The sequence below is a fragment of the Sceloporus undulatus genome, chromosome 4 (genome assembly GCF_019175285.1).
Source record: "Sceloporus undulatus isolate JIND9_A2432 ecotype Alabama chromosome 4, SceUnd_v1.1, whole genome shotgun sequence".
NCBI classification, from domain to species: Eukaryota; Metazoa; Chordata; class Lepidosauria; order Squamata; family Phrynosomatidae; genus Sceloporus; species Sceloporus undulatus.
Window position 1 is genome coordinate 123,947,123 of NC_056525.1, and position 20,351 is coordinate 123,967,473.

Below are 20,351 nucleotides of genomic sequence, written 5' to 3' on the forward strand. Positions count from 1 at the left end.
GGAGGTCTGTCGGATGTGGTTCCTGGTGAGGGACACGGTGTTCCTATGTACCAAGGCCACACACCCCCCGCCCACCTAACCTGCGCTGGTCCTTCACCGAGTACCCGGCGGGCAAGGCCTGAGCCCACATGGCGTCCCCTTCAGGCCCCAACCAGGTCTCGGTAATGCAAGCCAGGTCACACTTAGAGTCCTCCAGTAGATCCTGGAGGATGTGGGTCTTGTTATTGATAGACCTGGCATTGCACAGGAGCAGCGACAGGGTTTGTGGCACGGTTGGAGTGACCCTCAGGTCCTTCAGGTTGGGAGGGGGACAGGAAGGCGAGATAGATATGATGCATCTATCACGCCTTCCCCTGGAACGGAAGTCCCTTCTCCCACCACCATACCTCCCCCTGCCCGACACAACCTCTATTGGGGCTCCGCCCACCAAGGTGTTATCCCCGGCCCAGGCATCCCCCGCATCCCTATCCTCCCCTATCCTAATAAGCCGGAGTTGTCAAACGGCATATCTTCAATGGTGGATTTTGCCTGGGGGTTCAGATCTGAAGAACGTAGCCATGCATGTCTGCGGAGGGCCACTGATCCAGAAAGGATCTTTGAAGTGCAGTCTGTAGAGTGGCGCACTGAAATTATTTGTTGGCCGCCTACCTGGTGGACTTCATTTCCGATGGCGGCCATAAGCCTCTTTTGGTCATCTGGGAGGTCAGCAATAACAGCGTCCATCTTTTCCATTAGGAGCTGGACATATGTTCCCATGCATGCTGCATAATTAGCTATTTTAATGTCCAGTGCAGCAGAGGCATAATTTTTTTTTGCCAAACCATCTATCTTCCTGCTTTCCTTGTCTACTGGGGAAGAGGAAGGCCGAGCAGTGAAGCAGGTTTGAGAGCCCTCTACGATGGCTGAATTTGGCTTTGGGTGGTTAAACAGCCAAGTGGGTCCAGACGGTGTGACTCTGTAGAGATTTTCAATTTTCCTAGAGGTCGAGGCAATCGTGGCAGGGGTATCCCACGACCTTCTAGCAATTTTTTCCAAAGAGGGTAGAAATGCCAGGGAAGGAGGTGCTGGGGCAGAACCATGGATTCTCCGCTCCACTGGATCGAGTGCCACATCTTCAGGGTGAGCAACTTCTAATTTAAGGGCACCAGCCATCCTAATTATCCTGTCCGAGAAGGAACGGACGTCATCGGTTGGAGACGGTGCGTCCGGTTCGCCAAAGGAGAGAGGTTGATCGGCGTCCAACTGGAGGAAAGGGGATGCTGAGTGGGAGCGGGACCCCAAGGGTGATTTGCTGCATCTATGGCTAGCAGGGGAGGGGGCCCTGCTGCGGGAGCGACGTCTGGCTGGTTCTTCGGTCCCCAAATCCATGGGCCGGTGTTGCGGTGAGAGAAGCCTCGCTCTGGAAGGGTCCGTAGTAGTACGGCGAAGATAATCGACGTCGACCGGCAGGAGATATTGGCCAGAATGGTGGTCATAAACTAAATCCGGGTAAGTATTGAAGAGGTCGCGTTCTGAGTGGTCTCTACTCAGAGGGGAGCGACTTGGATGGGCGCTATCTAGGGCCTCGTCCGCTTCCGTCCCTAGGGCTGCTCTATCTCTCCTTTGTGGAGAAGCACCAGTCCGTCTGGGTCGGGATGGTGATCTGGATGGCTGTCTCTGCCTCGGTGGACGGGACGGTGATCTTGACGGATGGGACGGTGATCCGGATGGACGCCTCTGTCTCTGTGGTGAGAGGGGAGCGTCTGAGTCAGGGATTTCTCCTTCGGATTCTGAGGAGTCTCCCAAGTTAACAATCTCCAATTCCTCGTCTTGAACAGACAAATGGGAGGAGATGAGGACCCGTGGTTCCAGAGGTGGTGGGGCTGATGTCGCAGTGATCTCCGGAATAGGAGTAGCAGCGGTTCGAGAGTCAGGCGGGGGAACCGAAATGGTACTTGGGGGCCCCTTGCGCCTGGACTTCGGCGGTGGGGAGGCTGATTTGGCCCTTCTGGTTTCACGGTGGTCCTTAGAGGTCTTGGAAGCCTTTTGCTTGTCTCCATGAGCCCTCTTTGAAGCCCTTTCAGGCTTAGCCTTTGGGTCGGCGGCTGATGATTGGGCAGCCGGCTCTTGGACCGTCGCGCTGGGGCGAAAGGCTTTTTCGTAAAGGGACGCCTTCAGCTTTTGGTCCCTATTTTTTAGTGCCTGGGCAGTCATGGCCTTACAGTGTCTGCAGGCCCCAGGGATATGCTCCTCTCCAAGACAGAGGACGCATCTATCGTGTCCGTCGGACATGGGGATTTTGACCCCGCACTTGGTACACTGTTTAAATGAAGCCATAAGGGTCGTCGTTACCGGTCCGAGTCGATGATGAGAAATCTGAGACAATGTCCAAATCGTAATCCAGAGAATGGTCAAAGGTCCAGTCCGTTTCAATAGCCAGTTAGAGATTCAATGAGTCAAGCGAAGTTCTTCGAGCTGCAAACGCGGCGGAATGAAGGAACTGAAGGAGAGCGGGCCGATAGGGGTCTTATATACGTATGGGCGGGGCTACCGCCAAAAAGTTGCAAGAGGCTGCAGAAAGTTACATGACTTTCTGCCTAAAGATTCTAGAAGTTTCCGAGTTTGCTGCGCATGCGCAGAAATAACCCATTTGTGTGATTCGCAGAGACCACGAAGAAGAATCATTTTAATGCCCAGGGCTTGCCATCCATGTGAGCTTGAGTCTGTGGATGGCAAGCCCACGTATGGGGCACTGTATGTGCTGTGCAATTTTGGATTTTTTTTCCACTTCTGAGCATGTCAACTAGAATCAACTGTATTGTTAGACACAGTGCTACTTGCTCTCTGCTCAAGGTAGAAGGTTTCAGGAATGGTTTACCACTGCCTTTTTCTGAGCAGTTCTAACAGGTGTTAGCTATGGTGTCTCTGAGAGATCCTCCACCAATGTCACCCTCTACTATTGCTTCTGCCCAGTAGCCATTTGGCATGTTTAATATGGCTCCTCAGGAATAGCCTGTCTGACCTGGGAGATCCTACCAGCTTCTGTCAGCATAGCCTCTTGCTTCTCAGAAGCATGCAATCCCAGCACCATTGTAGGTGTCTGGTTTTCTTGCCTTTGGAACTAACAAAATCACAAGAAAATAGGAAGCACAATATGACGTAGGGACCAGGTCCATGAAGAAAAAAAAATGCTCTGCCTCAAAAAGGGAACTTTTCACACTAGCACTCTTGCACTGACATCACTATTTGTCAATGTATGTACAAGCCAATATGTCCAGCTATGTTATTCTTTACTTTAACTGCCCATCATCTTCTAATATGTGATGGTGATCATGTGGCTTCATCTTCCAGATACTGTTGGACTGCATATCCCTTTATTCTTCAACAAGAGATCCACAGATTATGGCTGGTAGGACTACAATTCAGCACCATCTAGATGATCACACATTCTCCGCTCCTGTTCTAATTAGATCAAGCCGGCCTGGGGGTAAAAATTACTTCTGAATTCCTTTGGAATGACCTAGGACTCATTAGCAAGACTTGTCTCACAATTTGTGAGCCACAGGAATAACCAGTTGTTCCCAGACTATTTTCCAAATTAAATAAAATGGGATCACTAGATTATCTAGATATTCATCATCCACATTTAGAGCAAATTTAGACACAATTTTAAAAATCTGTTCTTAGGTCACCTCCATGGTTTGAAACTCCCATGAAAAATGGTTACAGCCTGTCCAAAATGTAACCATTTTTTGTCTTTCATCAACAAAGCCAGCAAAATAACAAAATCTGTTACTATCTTCAGTTTTTTCTCCAGTTGAGAGTAGATTCAATAAAGGCTGCTAAATATTCACTATAGTAGTGGTTTCTTACATGACTTATTATAACATGCAACACATGACTGGCTTGATGCAGAGGCAGCCAACCTGGTATCTGCTAGGAAACATTTCCCTAACCACTGGCCATGTGGACTGGGGCTTATGGAAGCTATAGTCCAAAGCATCTGGAAGGCATCAGTTCCTAACTTTGAAGACTCCATCACTCATTGCCATAAATGGAATGTTTTCATGTCACCAGGCTAACTACTATCATGTTATGACTTGGGTGTGGTATTTCTACCAATTCAAAGAATTTTTAGTTGTACCCATAGTGAGGTTGCAGGTATCATTTGAATTGGCTGCAACCTATATTGTCATCATTTTTATCTTATTCATATCCTGCCTAACTGATTTTTGAAGTAAATTTTTCATTCCTGACTTAAAGAATTCTAGTGAATGAAATAATGAAAGAGTCAATGCTGGTCCATTTTAAAAAAAACATAGGTAGTTTTTGAAAAATGAAATTAATCAAACGACAAACACAATCTCTTACAGTAGGTTTCTTCCCTTCTTTCAGCAAAGTCTTCCGTCTGAGAACACCTTGAACAGTAACAGCTCCTGGATACAAATGAACAGCTAGATCTTCAGACTCTGCAGAACTATAAAAAAGTATAAATAAAATTAGGAAAATACAAAATATACCAAGAACTAAGTTGATATTATCTATGTTTCAGTTTGTGAAATGTTGCCACACTCAAACATACAAATTTTAAGTTATTCTTATATTTTTCCAGATATAGTTCAACGACTGGATTTGTTGAACTTATTTGAGCTACTGAAACTGAAAAAAGCAGGTGTCCAATACATGCATATTACATAACAAGATATTTTGAAAGCAGCAACAGAAGCAGCAGGAAAGCAGAAAGCCTGACCCAGAGCAGTAAATTGAAGTTGTTTTAATGCAGCTTGTGTTCTAACAAGTGAGTAGCTGATCAGCTTTTAACAACAGGAAAGATTTGACTGACACAAATGTTTATGTCACTGTATGCCAAGCAGTTTATGTGGGAACAGCCATCAATTTTCCAGAGATAGTCTGAAGTAGCAAGTTTTTTTAAACGTCTTGGAAAAATTCTTCCATTCACCTTTCAATTGTATGTCAAGTGTAAGTTGAGTGATCTGACAAGTCAAGCCTCCTTGTCAAGGGTCCAAAATTTTTTCACAAGGAATTGAATAACTAACATTATTAAAGATTACACTTTTTAAAAACAGTTGGTCAAACTAGGTTTCCTGGAACAACAGTATATCAGATGGTGAAGTTCATGTGTATGGAAGCTTCCAAGCAGTTTTATATAAAATGCCGTTCAAAACGGGTTGAGCAAATAATTAGCAAATTCTTGCTATTTATTTGGCTCCGAGTTAGAAAAAAATGGCAAAGTCTTAGTAAAGAAAGTATTTTGAACATATGGATTTAGATTCCAGCACTATTCTCAGTACCAGAATTACTTCCAACATCATGTAGTGCTATACTTTTTAGAAAGTGCACTTATGCCTCTCTGGGTAACAGTGCATTGCTTTAAGAAATTGGATTTGCGGAGTAGAAGCCAGCCATAGCCTATAAAGATATGATTAAGTCCCAAGAGAGGGAAGGGAAAGTTCAGCAACATGATTTTGCAAGGAAATTAGGAACACCAGGTGTGTCAGATCACATCCACTTCAATACCAACACCAGAGGAAAAAGTCTGACCCCAAACATTTGGGGTTAGTACCTGCTGCCCTTCATGTGGCCTCGATAGCCATTTCGTGCCATTCTTGTCACCGGACCAAGAGAATGGTATAATCTGTTCCTGTTGGATTCCATTATAAATTGTATGCATTACATATTTTGAATTCATATCCATCATCATTTGTTAGAACACTGTAATATGCTTCGTTTTTTCCAAACATCAACTACCTCTCTTTCTGTGAGCAACAGCATATTTCATTAAGAATTTTTTTTCTTATTTGAACATATGTTCCTAATATGAGGACACACAGTACTGGAATATTTTTATTGGCTTCCCAGTGAATGGCTTGAGAAGCTAAAAATGCTAATTTAATTTACATTGCTAAATCTACTGCATCAAGCCCTTACTACATTTTTTCAGAAAGCAATATACCATATATATTTGACTATAAGTCGACCTCATGTATAAATTGAGGGCAGCTTTTGGGACCAAAATTATGGATTTTCATATGACCCATGGATAAGTTGAGGGTAAAACTTAGAGTCATGTAATGAAGGATGTAAAGGATGAAGCAAAGAAATACAATGCCAAAGAACAAAATTCCAGGAGGGATAACTATTTGTGCTCATACTAAAGGCTGGAGGGATGAGAGAGTAGAAGGGGGGGGGGGGGCAGAGCTTCCAGGGCAGATTAACCTTGTGTCTTTCACCAGGGGATGGTTTTGTGTGTGTGAGAGGGAGAGAGATTTAAAGTACAGTACTTACATTGACCCATCAATAAGTCAACTCTGGTTTTTAGGGTCAATTTTTTTAACCTACATTTCTAGAATTAAACATGAGTTTATACAGTGGGGTATAGAAGCCCTTTTTCATTGCTCTTTCAATGAAATAATATGCTTACTCTGGATATATTTTTGAGGCATTAATAGATATGATTTTATGATCATATAATGTTTTAGATACTGTTTCTTTGATCACAGGATGTAGTATTTTTAATAAATAGCAAACGAAGATGCTAAATTTATATTAATACTTCAGCAATTACATCTTTACCACAATTACAGCAACTACAGCAATTGCACTTATCAAGGTAGTCAAGAGTTTGCAAAGAAAAGTGCAATTTCCTGTGAGGCAGTAAGAGTGTTTTTTCAAATAAACCAGATACATATATTTCATTTGAATACAACTATGGTGCATGGTAGTTTGATAGCATATGCTATTTGTTTAACAAGCTTGGGTAAAGGAACAAAATTTATGTGCAACTGCCCTTGTTAATATTTGTATTTGAATGGGCTCCTAGCATACTTGAAAGAGTACTGATTTTGGATAAAAGGATTGATGCCCCTTTTTACCATTGTTAATACTATGCATGGTGCAACGCCTGAGTGAGGAACATAGCCATAATTCTATCAGCTTCAAGTAAGAAGAATTTACAATGTAACACTGCTGTTTTATAGAATCATAGAATAATAGCGTTGGAGGAGACCGCAAGGGCCATCCAGTCCAACCCCCTGCCATGCAGGAAATCCAAATCAAAGCATCCCTGACAGATGGCCATCCAGCCTCTGCTTAAAGACCACTAAGGAAGGAGACTCCATTATGCTCCGAGGGAGTGTGTTTCACTGTCGGACAGCTCTTATTGTCAGGAAGTTCTTCCTAATGTTGAGGTGGAATCTGTGTTAAGAGTCTGAATGGAATTCTTTCATCCTATTTATTTTTGCCTTATTATTGTAGTGTAAAGAAGCACACGTTTTTAAAGATCAGCAAGTAAATTAAATTCTTAGCTAGACAATGTTACAAAGATGAATAGAGGCAACACAGCACATAAAGATAAACTTAACATATGTCAACAGATATGGAAAACAAAACAATTGCCAACAGATTGGAAATGATCAATACATCCCAATCCTCAAAAAAGGAGACACAAAAGACTGCAGTAACTATAGGACCATAGCAGTAATCTCCCACGCAAGCAAAATTGTGCTCAAAATTCTGCAATTTAGGTCGAAAACACACTGCTAAAATAATCCATCTTGAGACTGCTTCAACTGCCCTGGCTCAATGCTGGGGAACTCTGAGAAGTGTTGTGTTTGTCAGACATTGAGCTGCCTCTGTCAGAGCTCTCTGGCGCCGTACAAAACTACAATTCCCAGCATTGTAGTTGAAGCAGTCTCGAACTGGATTATTTTTGCAGTGTGTTTTGGACCATAGACTCCAACCAAATATGGAAAGAGAAATCCCAGAGGTCCATGCGGGGTTGAGGAAAGGAAAAGGCACTAGGGACCACACTGCAAACATATGTGGCTAATGGAACAAACCAGGGAATTCCAAAACAAAATTAGCATGTGTTTTACAAACTATACCAAAGCCTTCGATTGCACAGATCATGAAAGGCTATGGATCGCCCTTCATGGGAGTGACAACACACCTGATAGTCCTGATAAGGAATCTGTACTCAGGACAAGAGGCTACTGTCAGAACAGAAGATGGAGAAACAGAATGGTTCCCAATAGGCAAAGGGTCAGAAAGGCTGCATCTTATCACCCCACCTGTTCAATTTATATGGGTTTGGACATAGAAGAAGCAGGAGGAGTGAAAATAGGTGGAAGGAATATCAACAATCTAAGATATGCAGACGACACCATAATACTTGCAGAAAATCTCACAGACCTGGAACAACTACTAAGGAAGATCAAGGAACAAAGTGCAAAGACATGCTTACTGCTGAACATAAAGAAAACAAAAATAATGATCACGGAGAATCTACACAAATTCAATGAAGAAATAAAAATAGTAAAAGGGTTTTCATATCTGGGATCAAACACTGATGGGAACAGAGACTGCACCCAGGAAACCAGAAGAAATTAAGAATGGGGAGGATGGCTGAGAAAAAGCTAGAAAAGATCCTAAAATACAAAGATATACAACCCAGCACAAAAATTAGAATTATACAAGCCATTATATTCCCTATTACCATATATGGATGTGAGAGCTGGACAGGTAAGAAAGAAGATAGAAAGAAAATCAATTTATTTGAGATGTGGTGCTGGAGAAGAGCACTATGGACATCCAGAAAGACAAATAAATGGGTCCCAGAGAAGACAAGACAAAAATCTCCATGGAGCCAAGATGCCAAAATTTAGGCTGTTGTACTTCGGACACATCATGAGAAGGCATGACTCATTGGAAGAAACAATAATGCTACGAAATGTGGAGGGAAGTAGAAAGACAAGAACGCCACATGCTAGATGGAGGGACTCTCTTAAGGATATGAATCTGCAGGCACCAAGTACAGCAGTGGAGGACAGAGTGTCTTGAAGATGTCTCATGCACAAGGTCACCATGGGTTGAGATTGACTTCAGGGTGATTAACAACAACAACCACCACCACCTCCATACCCACAAATTCTTTATTCATGGATTCAATCATCTACATCTTAAAAATATATATTTTTTAAAATTCCCAAAATGAAACCTTTATTTTGCTATAAGGGACACCATTTCACTATGCCATTGTATTTAATGAGACTTGAGCATACACAGATTGTGGTATCCATGAGGAGTCCTAGAACCAAGCCCTGGCGGATACAAAGGGCCCACTGTATTTCAAAGTTTTCATTCTGTATTTGTATCAACATCTTCTGATGCAACAATTACAGGATTCAGTGTTCCTTTGGTAACAATATGCCAAATTTGATCATGAAGCTGTTTTGCCATTTCTCTGCAATCCTACAAATGTTACAACGCTGTTTTCCGTTTGCTGGTGTCCAGGCTTTTACTACAGGATTTACAAGCTTAACAAGTTCATTAAAGGCAGCACACTGCATCAGTTTTCTTTCGGTGAGGCCAGAAGCCATTTCTTCCAACACTGCAATACATACCTCTTTTAACATAGCCTTTAAAATCTCTTCATTGATAATTGTAGCATTGCTTGGTAACTGTGATTATGGGTTTATTTTTCTCCCAATCCTTCTAAAACCATTTTGGCAATTTCAAGGTTCAAACATGACAAAGGACAGAAGCTCTGAAGTGATAGTCTTGCCTGGTCTGGCTCCACAGTGAGAGCTGTGAAATTGCTACACTGGGCTACTGACTACCCTTGTGAAGTTGACAGCTTGGGCACAGTACCAATAGCTATATCTTTTCCTTTTCCTCCTCCTGCTCACCAGGCACTCACTCAAAGTTTATGTGGGAGTGAAAATAGTGTGTGGGGAAGAAGGCAGTATTAAGTCTCCTACTTGTGAGAATTGTGCAAATTGTAAACCAAGAATTGTGTTCTAAATTAGGACAATAGTTTGTCACTGGTGCTTCATAAAAAAAAAGTCCTGGTCTTAGCTAGATCTTTTTTGAACATATATGTTCTGCATAGGGAAAGGCTACTTGCATTAGAATAGTGCACTACTACATTAGAACATTTGGTTGGCAAATCACATAAATCCAGAAGGATTTATCCATAAGGTGATGTAAAATTATTATTTGTTTGTGTTGGGTTTAAAAAAAAATATCGATTTTCAGTAAATAAAAAAGTTTACACAACAAAGTAGAGAAGAATTAAGCATTCTGAATTATCTTAATACTAACACTTCCAGTCTCAGAGGTCCAATGTACACTGATTCTCTGAATTCCTGCTGGACACTGCTAGACATCTGAAAGAATAGTGACACAAGACACCCACTCTCCACCCATCCTGTTATTTTGCTAGACCCTCAGCAGGCATGTAGTAATAGCACCCTTGCTTATGAAAGTGTTGCACTGAGTGCAAGAACAAGATAACAAAAAACAAAGGTGCTCTCTCCTCACCTAAAGAGATGTCATCAATGACTCATAGCTAAGATGCCAGTTAGTGCACCTATGATAATGATGTATACAAAGCACTGATGAGCTTTAAAAAGCTATACAGTCAGCCCTCTGTATCCATGGATTCTTTATCTGCAGATTCAAGCATCCACAGCTTGAATTTTTTTTTTAAATCATATAAATTCCAAAAAGCAAATTTTGCCATTTAATATAAAGGATACCACTTTACTATGCCATTTTATTCAGTGGGACGTGAGCATCCATGAAGTTTGGTATCCATGTGGGGTCCTGGAACCAAACCCCAGTGGATACCAAGGGCCCACTGCAATACAAAGTCTGTATCTTTATCATAAACAAAACAGATCATGGCGTTCTATGAAACAATCACATTTCACAAGAAAGTGCTTCTATCTTAGCAATGCCTACTTGGCCTGTCTTTACTGAGTCTTCTTATGTGGAAACTATTTTTGGATAATGTACTAGAAAGGGCAGGCCAACTTCAGTCTTGCTTTTAGAGCCAGGAAAGGTAGTCCCTTAATGTCCTGCATATCAATATGTAGTTGACTGAACATTTAAATATGAGCAACGAAGAGGACACAAGCATCTTGATCTAATGCAACAACCTTCTTTTATTCATAATCACCATGAAAATTAAGTCTGAAGGCAGGCAGATACATCTGTGCAGAGAGACAGCAGTCTTTGAGTGTCTCAGTCTACACCAAGACAATAAGCTGCTCACCCTGAGGAGTCATGAGAGCTTTATAGGACTGTACTGGCTCCTTACATTGCCTGTTCTTTGCTGTGCTAGGAAATGCTGTGCCATCTGTCTAGCCATCTGCAAAAGTGGCACTCAAATGCAGCTGAGATCAACCCACTAGGTTCCCTTCACTTACAAGCTGCTACAGTGATATAAGGAGTAACCTCCAGTTTAAGACCTTCTTTGTCTTGGATGTTTCAGTTGTTAACATCCTGATCCTATGGCATCTGCTTCAGTTTTTCTGAAATTGAGGTTTGAACTATGTTGACAATATGTAAATAAAAAATTGTGGTTATGAAAGAGCTTTGCTGCAGAGCTTTGCATGTACATCCACCAAGATGCAGAGAACACTCAAAGTTGTTTTGTGCTGGCAAAGAACTACAGGGCAGCTAGTATTCTTGGGGATGATATTGAAGCTCATGGTATGAAGAAATGGGAGCTGCATTTCTTCATCACTGCTTATTGCAATAAGCTCATAGAATCATAGAATCATAGAATCGTAGAGTTGGAAGAGACCACTAGGGCCATCCAGTCCAACCCCCTGCCATGCAGGAAATCCAAATCAAAGCATCCCTGACAGATGGCCATCCAGCCTCTGTTTAAAGACCTCCAAGGAAGGAGACTCTATCACCCTCCGAGGGAGTGCATTCCACTGTCGAACAGCCCTTACTGTCAGGAAGTTCCTCCTAATGTTCAGATGGAATCTCTTTTCCTGTAGCTTGCATCCATTGCTCCGGGTCCTGTTTTCTGGAGCAGCAGAAAACAAGCTTGCTCCCTCTTCAACATGACATCCTTTCAAATATTTAAACAGGGCTATCATATCGCCTCTTAACCTTCTTTTCTCCAGGCTAAACATCCCCAGCTCCCTAAGTCGTTCCTCATAGGGCATGGTTTCCAGACCCTTCACCATTTTTGTCGCCCTCCTTTGGACACGCTCCAGTTTCTCAATGTCCTTTCTGAATTGTGGCGCCCAGAACTGGACACAATATTCTAGGTGGGGCCTGACCAAAGCAGAATACAGTGGCACTATTACTTTTCTTGATCTAGACACTATACTTTTGTTGATGCAACCTAAAATTGCATTGGCCTTTTTAGCTGCCGCATCACACTGTTCACTCATGTTCAACTTGTGGTCTACTTGGACTCCTAGATCCCTTTCACACGTAGTTTTATTCAGCCAGGTGTCACCCATCCTATATCTGTGCATTTTATTTTTCCGCCCTAAGTGCAATACCTTACATTTCTCCGTGTTGAATTTCATTTTGTTAGCTTTGGCCCAGCTTTCTAGTCTATTCAGGTCATTTTGAATCTTGATCTTGTCCTCTGGGGTATTAGCTATTCCCCCTAATTTGGTGTCATCTGCAAATTTGATAAGCTAGCATGACCAGTTATTCACATGTGAGATAACTGAGTCAAAGCAACAGTCTTGTGATGTTATACAACTGAAATATATTGCCTTGAAGAAATTCTACTAGATATCTGTATTCTATAAATGCTGGAAATGAACCAGTAATTATTGCTTTCTTTACACACAAGCACAAATTATAGTTAAAACTGCTTCACATGTTATTCTTTCACACACTGAAATCTCCACGCAGGAAAAAGAGCCATATGTCACTTTGAAAAGCAACCACTCTTGGATGTGTACTTGTATATGTTCCTTACATATTTTGTGCCTTTATCGCCTATGTGCAGAGTAAAACTACCGTATGTGACACAGCCCTTAAATATGAATAAAATGAAGCTAGAGTAGGGTTTCCCTCACCTTTCAAATGCTGGCCATGAAGTCTCTTCACTGAGCTCAGAGCCATCACTGCTACCTAAAATAAATAAATAAATAAATAAATAAATAAATGATTTAATTAAATAATTTTTTTTCATTGTATGCCTCCTTTGCTAATTATGACAATTTTTGTTGCTGAATGCCTTCAAGTAATCTCTGATTTATGGTACCCTCAGGTGAACTTATTGTGGGGTTTTTCTTGACAAGATTTCTTCAGGGTAGGTTTGCCTCTGTCTTCCTCTGAGGGTGATAGAGTGACTTGTCCAAGGTCATGCAGTGGATTTCCATGGCTGAGCAGGGATTTGAGCCCTAGTCTCCAAAGTTGGTAGTACAATATTCAAACTAGCACACCATGCTGGCTCTCAATTATGACAGAATGACCCACACCCCAACCTCATACTTGTGCAAATGTCCCTTCACAAAACTGCAGATCAGATTTTTTTGATGGGTAAATGGGATAAAACCTTCAAATATAATGAAATGAATACCCAAGGACTGAGAAAAAGAAACCCTATGATTTTGCAGCTGACTGAATACTGTACAACTAACATTTTTACTGCTATGAATATTTATATTTTAAGGAATTGCAGGGGACACAGGGGTCATCTAGTGCAATCACCAGAGCACACAGCTAAAGTACTCTTGAGTCATGGCCATCCAACCTCTGTTTAAAAGACTTCCAATGAAGAAGAGTTCTACACTTTCCAAAGCACTCTATTCCGATGCCTATAATTTCATCTCTCAGTCTCCCTAAAATATTCCTCATAAGACTTGGTTTCTAAACCTTTAATCACCTTGGTTGCTCTTCCTTGATTTTGTCCTCTGGGATATTAGCTGCCTCTTTTAATTCAGTGCCATCTGAACATCTGATAAGTGTACCTTCTATTCCATCATCCAAGCCATTCAGAAAGCTCAGGACAGAACCCTGACACATCTCACTAATTATTTCTCTCCGTGATGAGGAACCATTGAGTACTTCTTAAATTCTGTGTATCAGCCAGTTAAAAATCCACCTAATATTAGCAATGTTTAGTCTACATTTTACTAGCTTGTGTGAAAGAATATCATGGGAGACCTTGTCAAAACTCTTAATGAAACAGTAGCACATCCACATCATTTCCCTTATCTATCAAGCTTGTTAATTCTATTCTTAAAGAGATAGGATTAGTGGGGCATGACTTCTTTCTGAGAAACCAAAGCTTGCTCTTAGTAATAACAGCAATATTTTCTAAGCCCTCACAAACTGTTTTTCTATTCTAGAACTTTTCCTGGTACTGATGTCAATCTCAGGTTACTCAGGTCCTCCTTTTCCCCCTTTTTGAAGATGAGGACAACAGTCATCCTCCTCCAATTTGTGGGGACCTTTCCTGTTCTCCAAGAATTCTAAAACACTATTGACAGAGCTCTGAGGTTTTATCAACCCTCAGATGTAGTTCATCTGGTCCTAGAGACTTGAATTCACTTAGAATAGCTATTCTGGTATGTAGCCCCTTTATGGTACAATTTGCTTTATCTGCTTCAAGTTGAGCACTGTTGTTTTCCTGGGAGAAGACTAAGGCAAAGAAAGTATTGAACACTTCTGCTTTCTCTCTGTCCTATTAGCATTTCTCCATCTTCTCTACACAGTTGTTCCATCATTTTCTTGTTATTCCTCTTGATGTCAACTTAGCCAGCCAGTCTTTTTACTACAGTATTTTTATCCTTTCTATCAAGTCTGAGCTTATTCTGAAATTTAGCTTTTCTGACTTTCTCTCCACCAGCACTGGCTATAGTCATATTTTTCCTTGGTGATTTCCCCATTGTTCCATTTCTTGTATATGTTTTAAAAATCTTAGTTCATGGGAAAGTTCTTTATATATCCATCCTGGTTTCTTGGAGCAGCAAAGAGATCTTACACCAACACTACTCTGTCTCACTGGAAAGGTTTGCAAATGTGCCTTCAATGAATTATCTTTTAAGAAACTCCTGTTAATCATGAACTGGCTTCCCTCAAAGGGTGGGGGGAGAAGTGACCAGTGCATGGCAGTTGCTCCTTCCCAAACACCTTTTCCAGACCCCAACTATCTCCAGAGACACAGTTGGGGGCAGTGAAAGGCCCATGGGGAGGAGCAACAACAGCGTGCCAGCTCCTGGACCCCTTCACAGGCCTTTTTTCACCCAGGGCTCCCTCTGGGAAGGGAGCTCTGAGTGAGGAATGGCTGGGGAAGGGGCAAGAATGGCGGCGTGGCGGCTCCTGGGCTCCCTCACGGGTCCTTCTTCACCCAGGTCTCCCTCCTCAGCGAGAGCTCTGGGTGAAGAATGGTCGGGGGGCCCAAGAATGGTGGCAAGCCGGCTCCTGGACCCCTCCACAGCCTGCCATCACCCAGGGCTCCCTCTGGGAAGGTAGCTCTGTATGATTAACGGCCGGGGGGGGGGCAGAATGGCGGCATGCTGCTCCTGGGCCCCTCGTCACCCAAAGCTCCCTCAGAGAGCCTGTTGGAAGTCAGGAAAGGTCTAGGAAGATGAGGACTGGGCTTGTACATGGGCCTTTGGTGACCCACGGAGGGCAGAAGCCACACCCCTGGAGCCAGAAGTCCCACCCTTGGCACACAGTCCCATCCTGGGGGGGGGGGGGCAGAAGCCCTGCCCCCAGCATGCCAACCTAATCCTTGTTAGTTACTGAATGCCATGCTCTGTGGACAAGACATTGTTGGAATGTATGTGAACTAAGCAGCAAGAATGTTTGCATTTTAAATTTATGCAGTAATCCTCAAATATTCAAAACATTAAATCCCGCCAGAAGTCAACATTTTTAAAAGGAAGCTTCTTGATGAAATGATTAAAATATAGTTCTGTCACATTTTAAACATTTCCACTACAGATATAAGGGTCATATGATTTTTGTTTAAAATGTGTCCCTATTTATGTTGTTCTCTATTTAATTTAAACTTAGAGAAATCTTTATCAAGTTTTTTTTAAAAAAAATAACATTCAATTAAAGATAGATGCTATTATAGTATCAAAGCTAAAAAAACCCTACCTCAATATTACTGATATATAGCAGATATATCAAACACTAAATATACTACTAATCTTTTTGATTAAAGAACTCTGTAATTTTGCCAGAATCAGCACTTAGTATTAGTTAAGCTAAAAAGACTTCTGACATGCATGGCAAAGAACATGGTCAAGGAAGGAAAATTATCCTAAAGAAGCTTCTCAAGTTTTAATGAATTATATTGTTTGGAATGTAAATATTTAAGTTGGCTTAGAACTCTTATTTGATTTAAGCACTTCTACTGGAAATTTACTTCAGTATTACATAAAACAGCACATCTGTAATTTTTTACTCCACTATACTACTTTTTAAAAACACCACTATACTCAAGATGAATTTTAAATATTCAAAGTTATTTTTTATTATTAAGATATAACTTCTGCATTTGTCTCTAAATGCAAGATTGTGCCATGCTTCCTATTTAAGGATGTAAACTCTGTCAAGAAAACATTTTCAGGAAAGTTTTTAAGTGCCATCTATGAAATCAAAAAAACTTAGTATCAAGTGCCAAGTGATCTTCAACATATAATTTCTGTGTGCAAATTGAAGCACAGATGAACAAAGCCCAAGACTTCTTTCTCATGTGCAGAGGGAGCAAAACCATATGCAGGATACCCTAGGGACAGCCTGGCAAATCTTGGCCCTGAAGCTGCCTCAACACTCCTCGCTGCAAAGGGCCTCCATTGTGACGGCAGGTAGCTGTTTGAACTGGGCTTCCCAGTGCAGTTGCTGTTGACAAGGCTCACACACTCTGATGATGGAACAAGGTGCCCAGGCTGGGCACCACATTTTGATTTCAGAGTGCATTATCCTCATTAGAAACAACCACACACCAGAACTAGGGGTTGGGTCATTCATCGTCTGTTCTCCACACTGTGGGGATGGGAGGAGACTGGCATATTTGGTCTCTGTGGACATGCCTGGAGTCTATTTAAATCAACAGTACACCTTCTTTTGCAAATTTTTTCATAGTAGTGCTATACAGTGTTCTCCCAGGATTCTGGTTTTTCTAGATCCAATTAGAGATCTTATTGTTTTCCCAATGTTGCAAAATTTAACTCTGAGTCAGAACTGGCTTTATGCTGCATTATCTGATATTTTTTTATTTCTTATTCTTGATTCTATATTGTATGGTTTGCAACCCACCTTGAAAAATAACCTGAAGGGTTAGATATGAATGAACGTAATAATAAATAAATATGTACTGAAATGTAACAATAAATAATAAAATGAATGTAATAATAAATAAATATGTACAACAGTAATACATTTTATTATAATGTAGTGACATCAATGCATGTGACATTTTATGGAGAAACAAACAAAAAGATAGGTCTCTGAGCAGTTTCCAACCTAAAGTTTCATAAAATGATGAGAAAAGAAAATGGTAAAAGATGAAGAGCAAAAGGAGAAAAGCATGCTTTCATGACAGCTGTATAAATCTTTTTCAGCAGAGGGTGCGAACTAAAGCTTTAAGCAAAAGGCTTTGGCAAAAAAAATTAGAATCAGAAGGATTTTAAAGAAAGGAGGGTATCCTCCTCCTGCTTTTTCTCAACTTGACTTAAAAACAGATATCATACAGCAAGGAGTAAAGTTATTTAAGAGAGCAGACCACCTTTGGAGAGCTGAAAGTGAAGAAAATGGATAAATGGAAAACAGGTGCACAGTGGATTATGGGGGAGAAATAAAAGGCTGGGCAAGGAGAGAGAGAGGCAGGCAGGCACTGGATACAGGTATGGAAATGAAGCAAATGTGGTCTGAACAACAAGAGTAGTAAATTATTTTGGAATCAATTCTGGACAGTTTTGAGCAGATGAAAGCATTTTCTCTAAATCATTTTAAATTACTGCACTCAATACAAATCAGTAATATCTTTCAAAGTAGTCAGAACCTCCACTTTCAATTTCTATGACATCTTCTTAAGCAAAGTATTTTGCACATAAAATTAGAAATCTGAAACAATAATGTAGGCTATGATCTGGAGGCATCTTGCTGAAGATAAGAAGGTTGAAACTTGGTTAATGATTGACTGAAACACTGTCTTCCTCAATGTGCCATTCTCGGTGCTCATAGGACCAGATAGGACCAGATCCCTCTGTACTACACTTAGGGGCTCTCTGGAGGAAAGTTAGCATGCAAATATAAAAGATAAACCACATGTCACAATTACTAGGATTTTAATTTTATTCTCCTCATTACTTATCCTTGTGGTTTTTATTTTTCATAAGAGAAATATAAAGATTTATATACAGAAATACATACAGATATACCTGTATATTTTTGGATATGTACCTAGAAATCCTTTTCTCTAGTTCAATAAACTGAAAATCTCACCTATTGAAATTCCACTAGAAAGAGTAGAGCTTTCTGCTTGACCCCGGGATGGGGCATGTGGTTCCATGACACTGTCATCCAATAGGTGTCTTGGTCCTGCATTTGGGAATGTTGCACTTTTAAACTCTGCTGTGTTCATTTTATGAATAAAACTAGGAAAAGAGCAAAAGATGCAAATGTTAATCACGTTATTGTTTTGTGACATCAAAATATAATACAGTAACAATGATAATACAGTATTCATCACTTTCTAGCACCTAGTTATACTATCGCCACAACTACGTTTGGTAAGTATACAAGATAAGGATTGTTGAAGGATTGATTCACATTGTATATTTTGAATTATTGCACAAGAACTCAGCTTTAAATTACATGCATAGCGCCCTTTCACTAGGGCATGCCTTATATGTACAAATGAATGAGCTTTCCCTACAACAAACAATATCTGTTTTTGCTTTCTGACACAGGTATCAATAGCAACATGATTCATGTGTTGGGAGTGCTTTGACTGTGTACTCCTGCATGGCAGGGGGCTGGACTCGATAGCCTGTGTAATTTTTCCCAACTCCATGATTCTAGCTCATGAGATATTAAAGACATCCTTCAAATAGTAGCATAATTCTGCAGAACAAACTTGTAGAAATTGGGACCCACAAGAGCTAATGTAACCCACTAGATATGTATTATAACCTGACAGTTGCTTGACGGACGTTATGCCTTCACAACCCCAGTGAGATAGCAAGAACACAAGACTTACTGAGCCCCTGATAGTCTTCCATACATGGCTGGTGATGGGCTACATCCAGTTTATTGACTCTAAACTAGTGGAACTCAGCTACTCTGAGGTTTCATAAGATTAAACAGATAGAGTCTGGATGCTAACACACTGTGTATAAGCTACATTTTAAACAAAATGCTGACTTGTATCCTAAACTGTGACATTTCCTATGCCCATGTGGCATCAGATTCCGGGGGGATGGAGGAGTTGGTGGCAATAATGCTCCTTCAGCTGCTGCATTTTTTCGTATATTTTGTGGAGAAACTCCCACTTCAGGGCCTGCAAAATAAAAGGGGAAAAGCATATTCCAGCTGAGCACAAGAAATATTTATAACTGCATCTATGAGGTGAAACAGACAGGCAGAACAAAGTAGCTTCTAGCCACTTTGAAGGTGGGGTGTTTATATGATATAAGCTTCCAAAATGGTGGGGAGGCAACAACAACAAAATAACCTAGTGGTGTGGCTTGATGCCGCCCTGTGCCAACTGCCCATGGGTATTTGGCCCACCTTGGGAGCAGGCCGTGTAGACAGCAGGGTGTCAACCTGTTTTTGGGAAAAGCAGGATCAAGACGCGTTTTCCTGCCCGTCTGCTCTGGCCTCTGACAACTTCAACTAGACAACTTCCCTTGCTATCCCTAGCTGATTAAAACAAGGAGAAGTAATGCTGATCATCATCTACATAGTGATGGCACCTAATCCTAGCACCCTTCATAACTTCACCCAGGGGCTTCATGTAGATCTTAAACAGAATGAGGCAAAGAATAGAACTCTGTGCTACCCCATTACTTAGTAGACATAGGGCTGAACAGGAATGCCCAATACTACTTTCTGAAATTGCCCCTGTATATTATAATGCAGCGCTTCTTACTCCCATTTGGCAGTTTTTTTCGGTAGGATCACATGATCAATGTATCAAAAGCCACTGAGACACCCAGGAAGATGAATTTGTAACAACAGTTAACTGAGAGTTAACTGGTTTTTCCAGGCCTGATTCCAACAAGTTCTTCACCATATAGATAAACTCTGTAAAGTCGAAGGCTTCCATGGCCGGCATCCATAGTTTTTTGTGGGTTTTTCGGGCTATGTGGCCATGTTTCCAGAAAAGTTTCTTCCTGACGTTTCACCAGCATCTGTGCTGGCTCTTCAGAGAAAGATGCCAGCCACAGATGCTGGCAAAACGTCTGGAAGAAACTTTTCTGGAACATGGCCACATAGCCCGAAAAACCCACAAAAAACTTAGATAACTCTGTTGCACAGTATATTGAGACACAATACAGTGCTACCTCGGGTTACGAAATTAATTCGTTCCGCCGTTCCTTCGTTCGTAACCCGATAATTTCGCA

General features: G+C 41.2%; 1 protein-coding gene across 7 annotated transcripts in view; it reads right to left on the reverse strand.

Moving 5' to 3' along the window:
• The window catches only part of RALGPS2 (Ral GEF with PH domain and SH3 binding motif 2), a 160,848-nt gene that overhangs the window by 22,377 nt on the left and 118,120 nt on the right, over positions 1-20,351 (reverse strand). For 6 of the 7 annotated variants that reach the window (XM_042465681.1, XM_042465680.1, XM_042465677.1 and 3 more), the window contains 5 exons: positions 19,150-19,285; positions 18,229-18,380; positions 12,840-12,894; positions 5,564-5,641; positions 4,351-4,456 (listed from right to left, as the gene is read on the reverse strand). In XM_042465681.1, coding sequence (XP_042321615.1) covers positions 4,351-4,456; positions 5,564-5,641; positions 12,840-12,894; positions 18,229-18,380; positions 19,150-19,285 — 527 coding nt within the window. The remainder of the gene's footprint in view (positions 1-4,350; positions 4,457-5,563; positions 5,642-12,839; positions 12,895-18,228; positions 18,381-19,149; positions 19,286-20,351) is intronic. The other variant, XM_042465678.1, reaches the window with a different exon arrangement.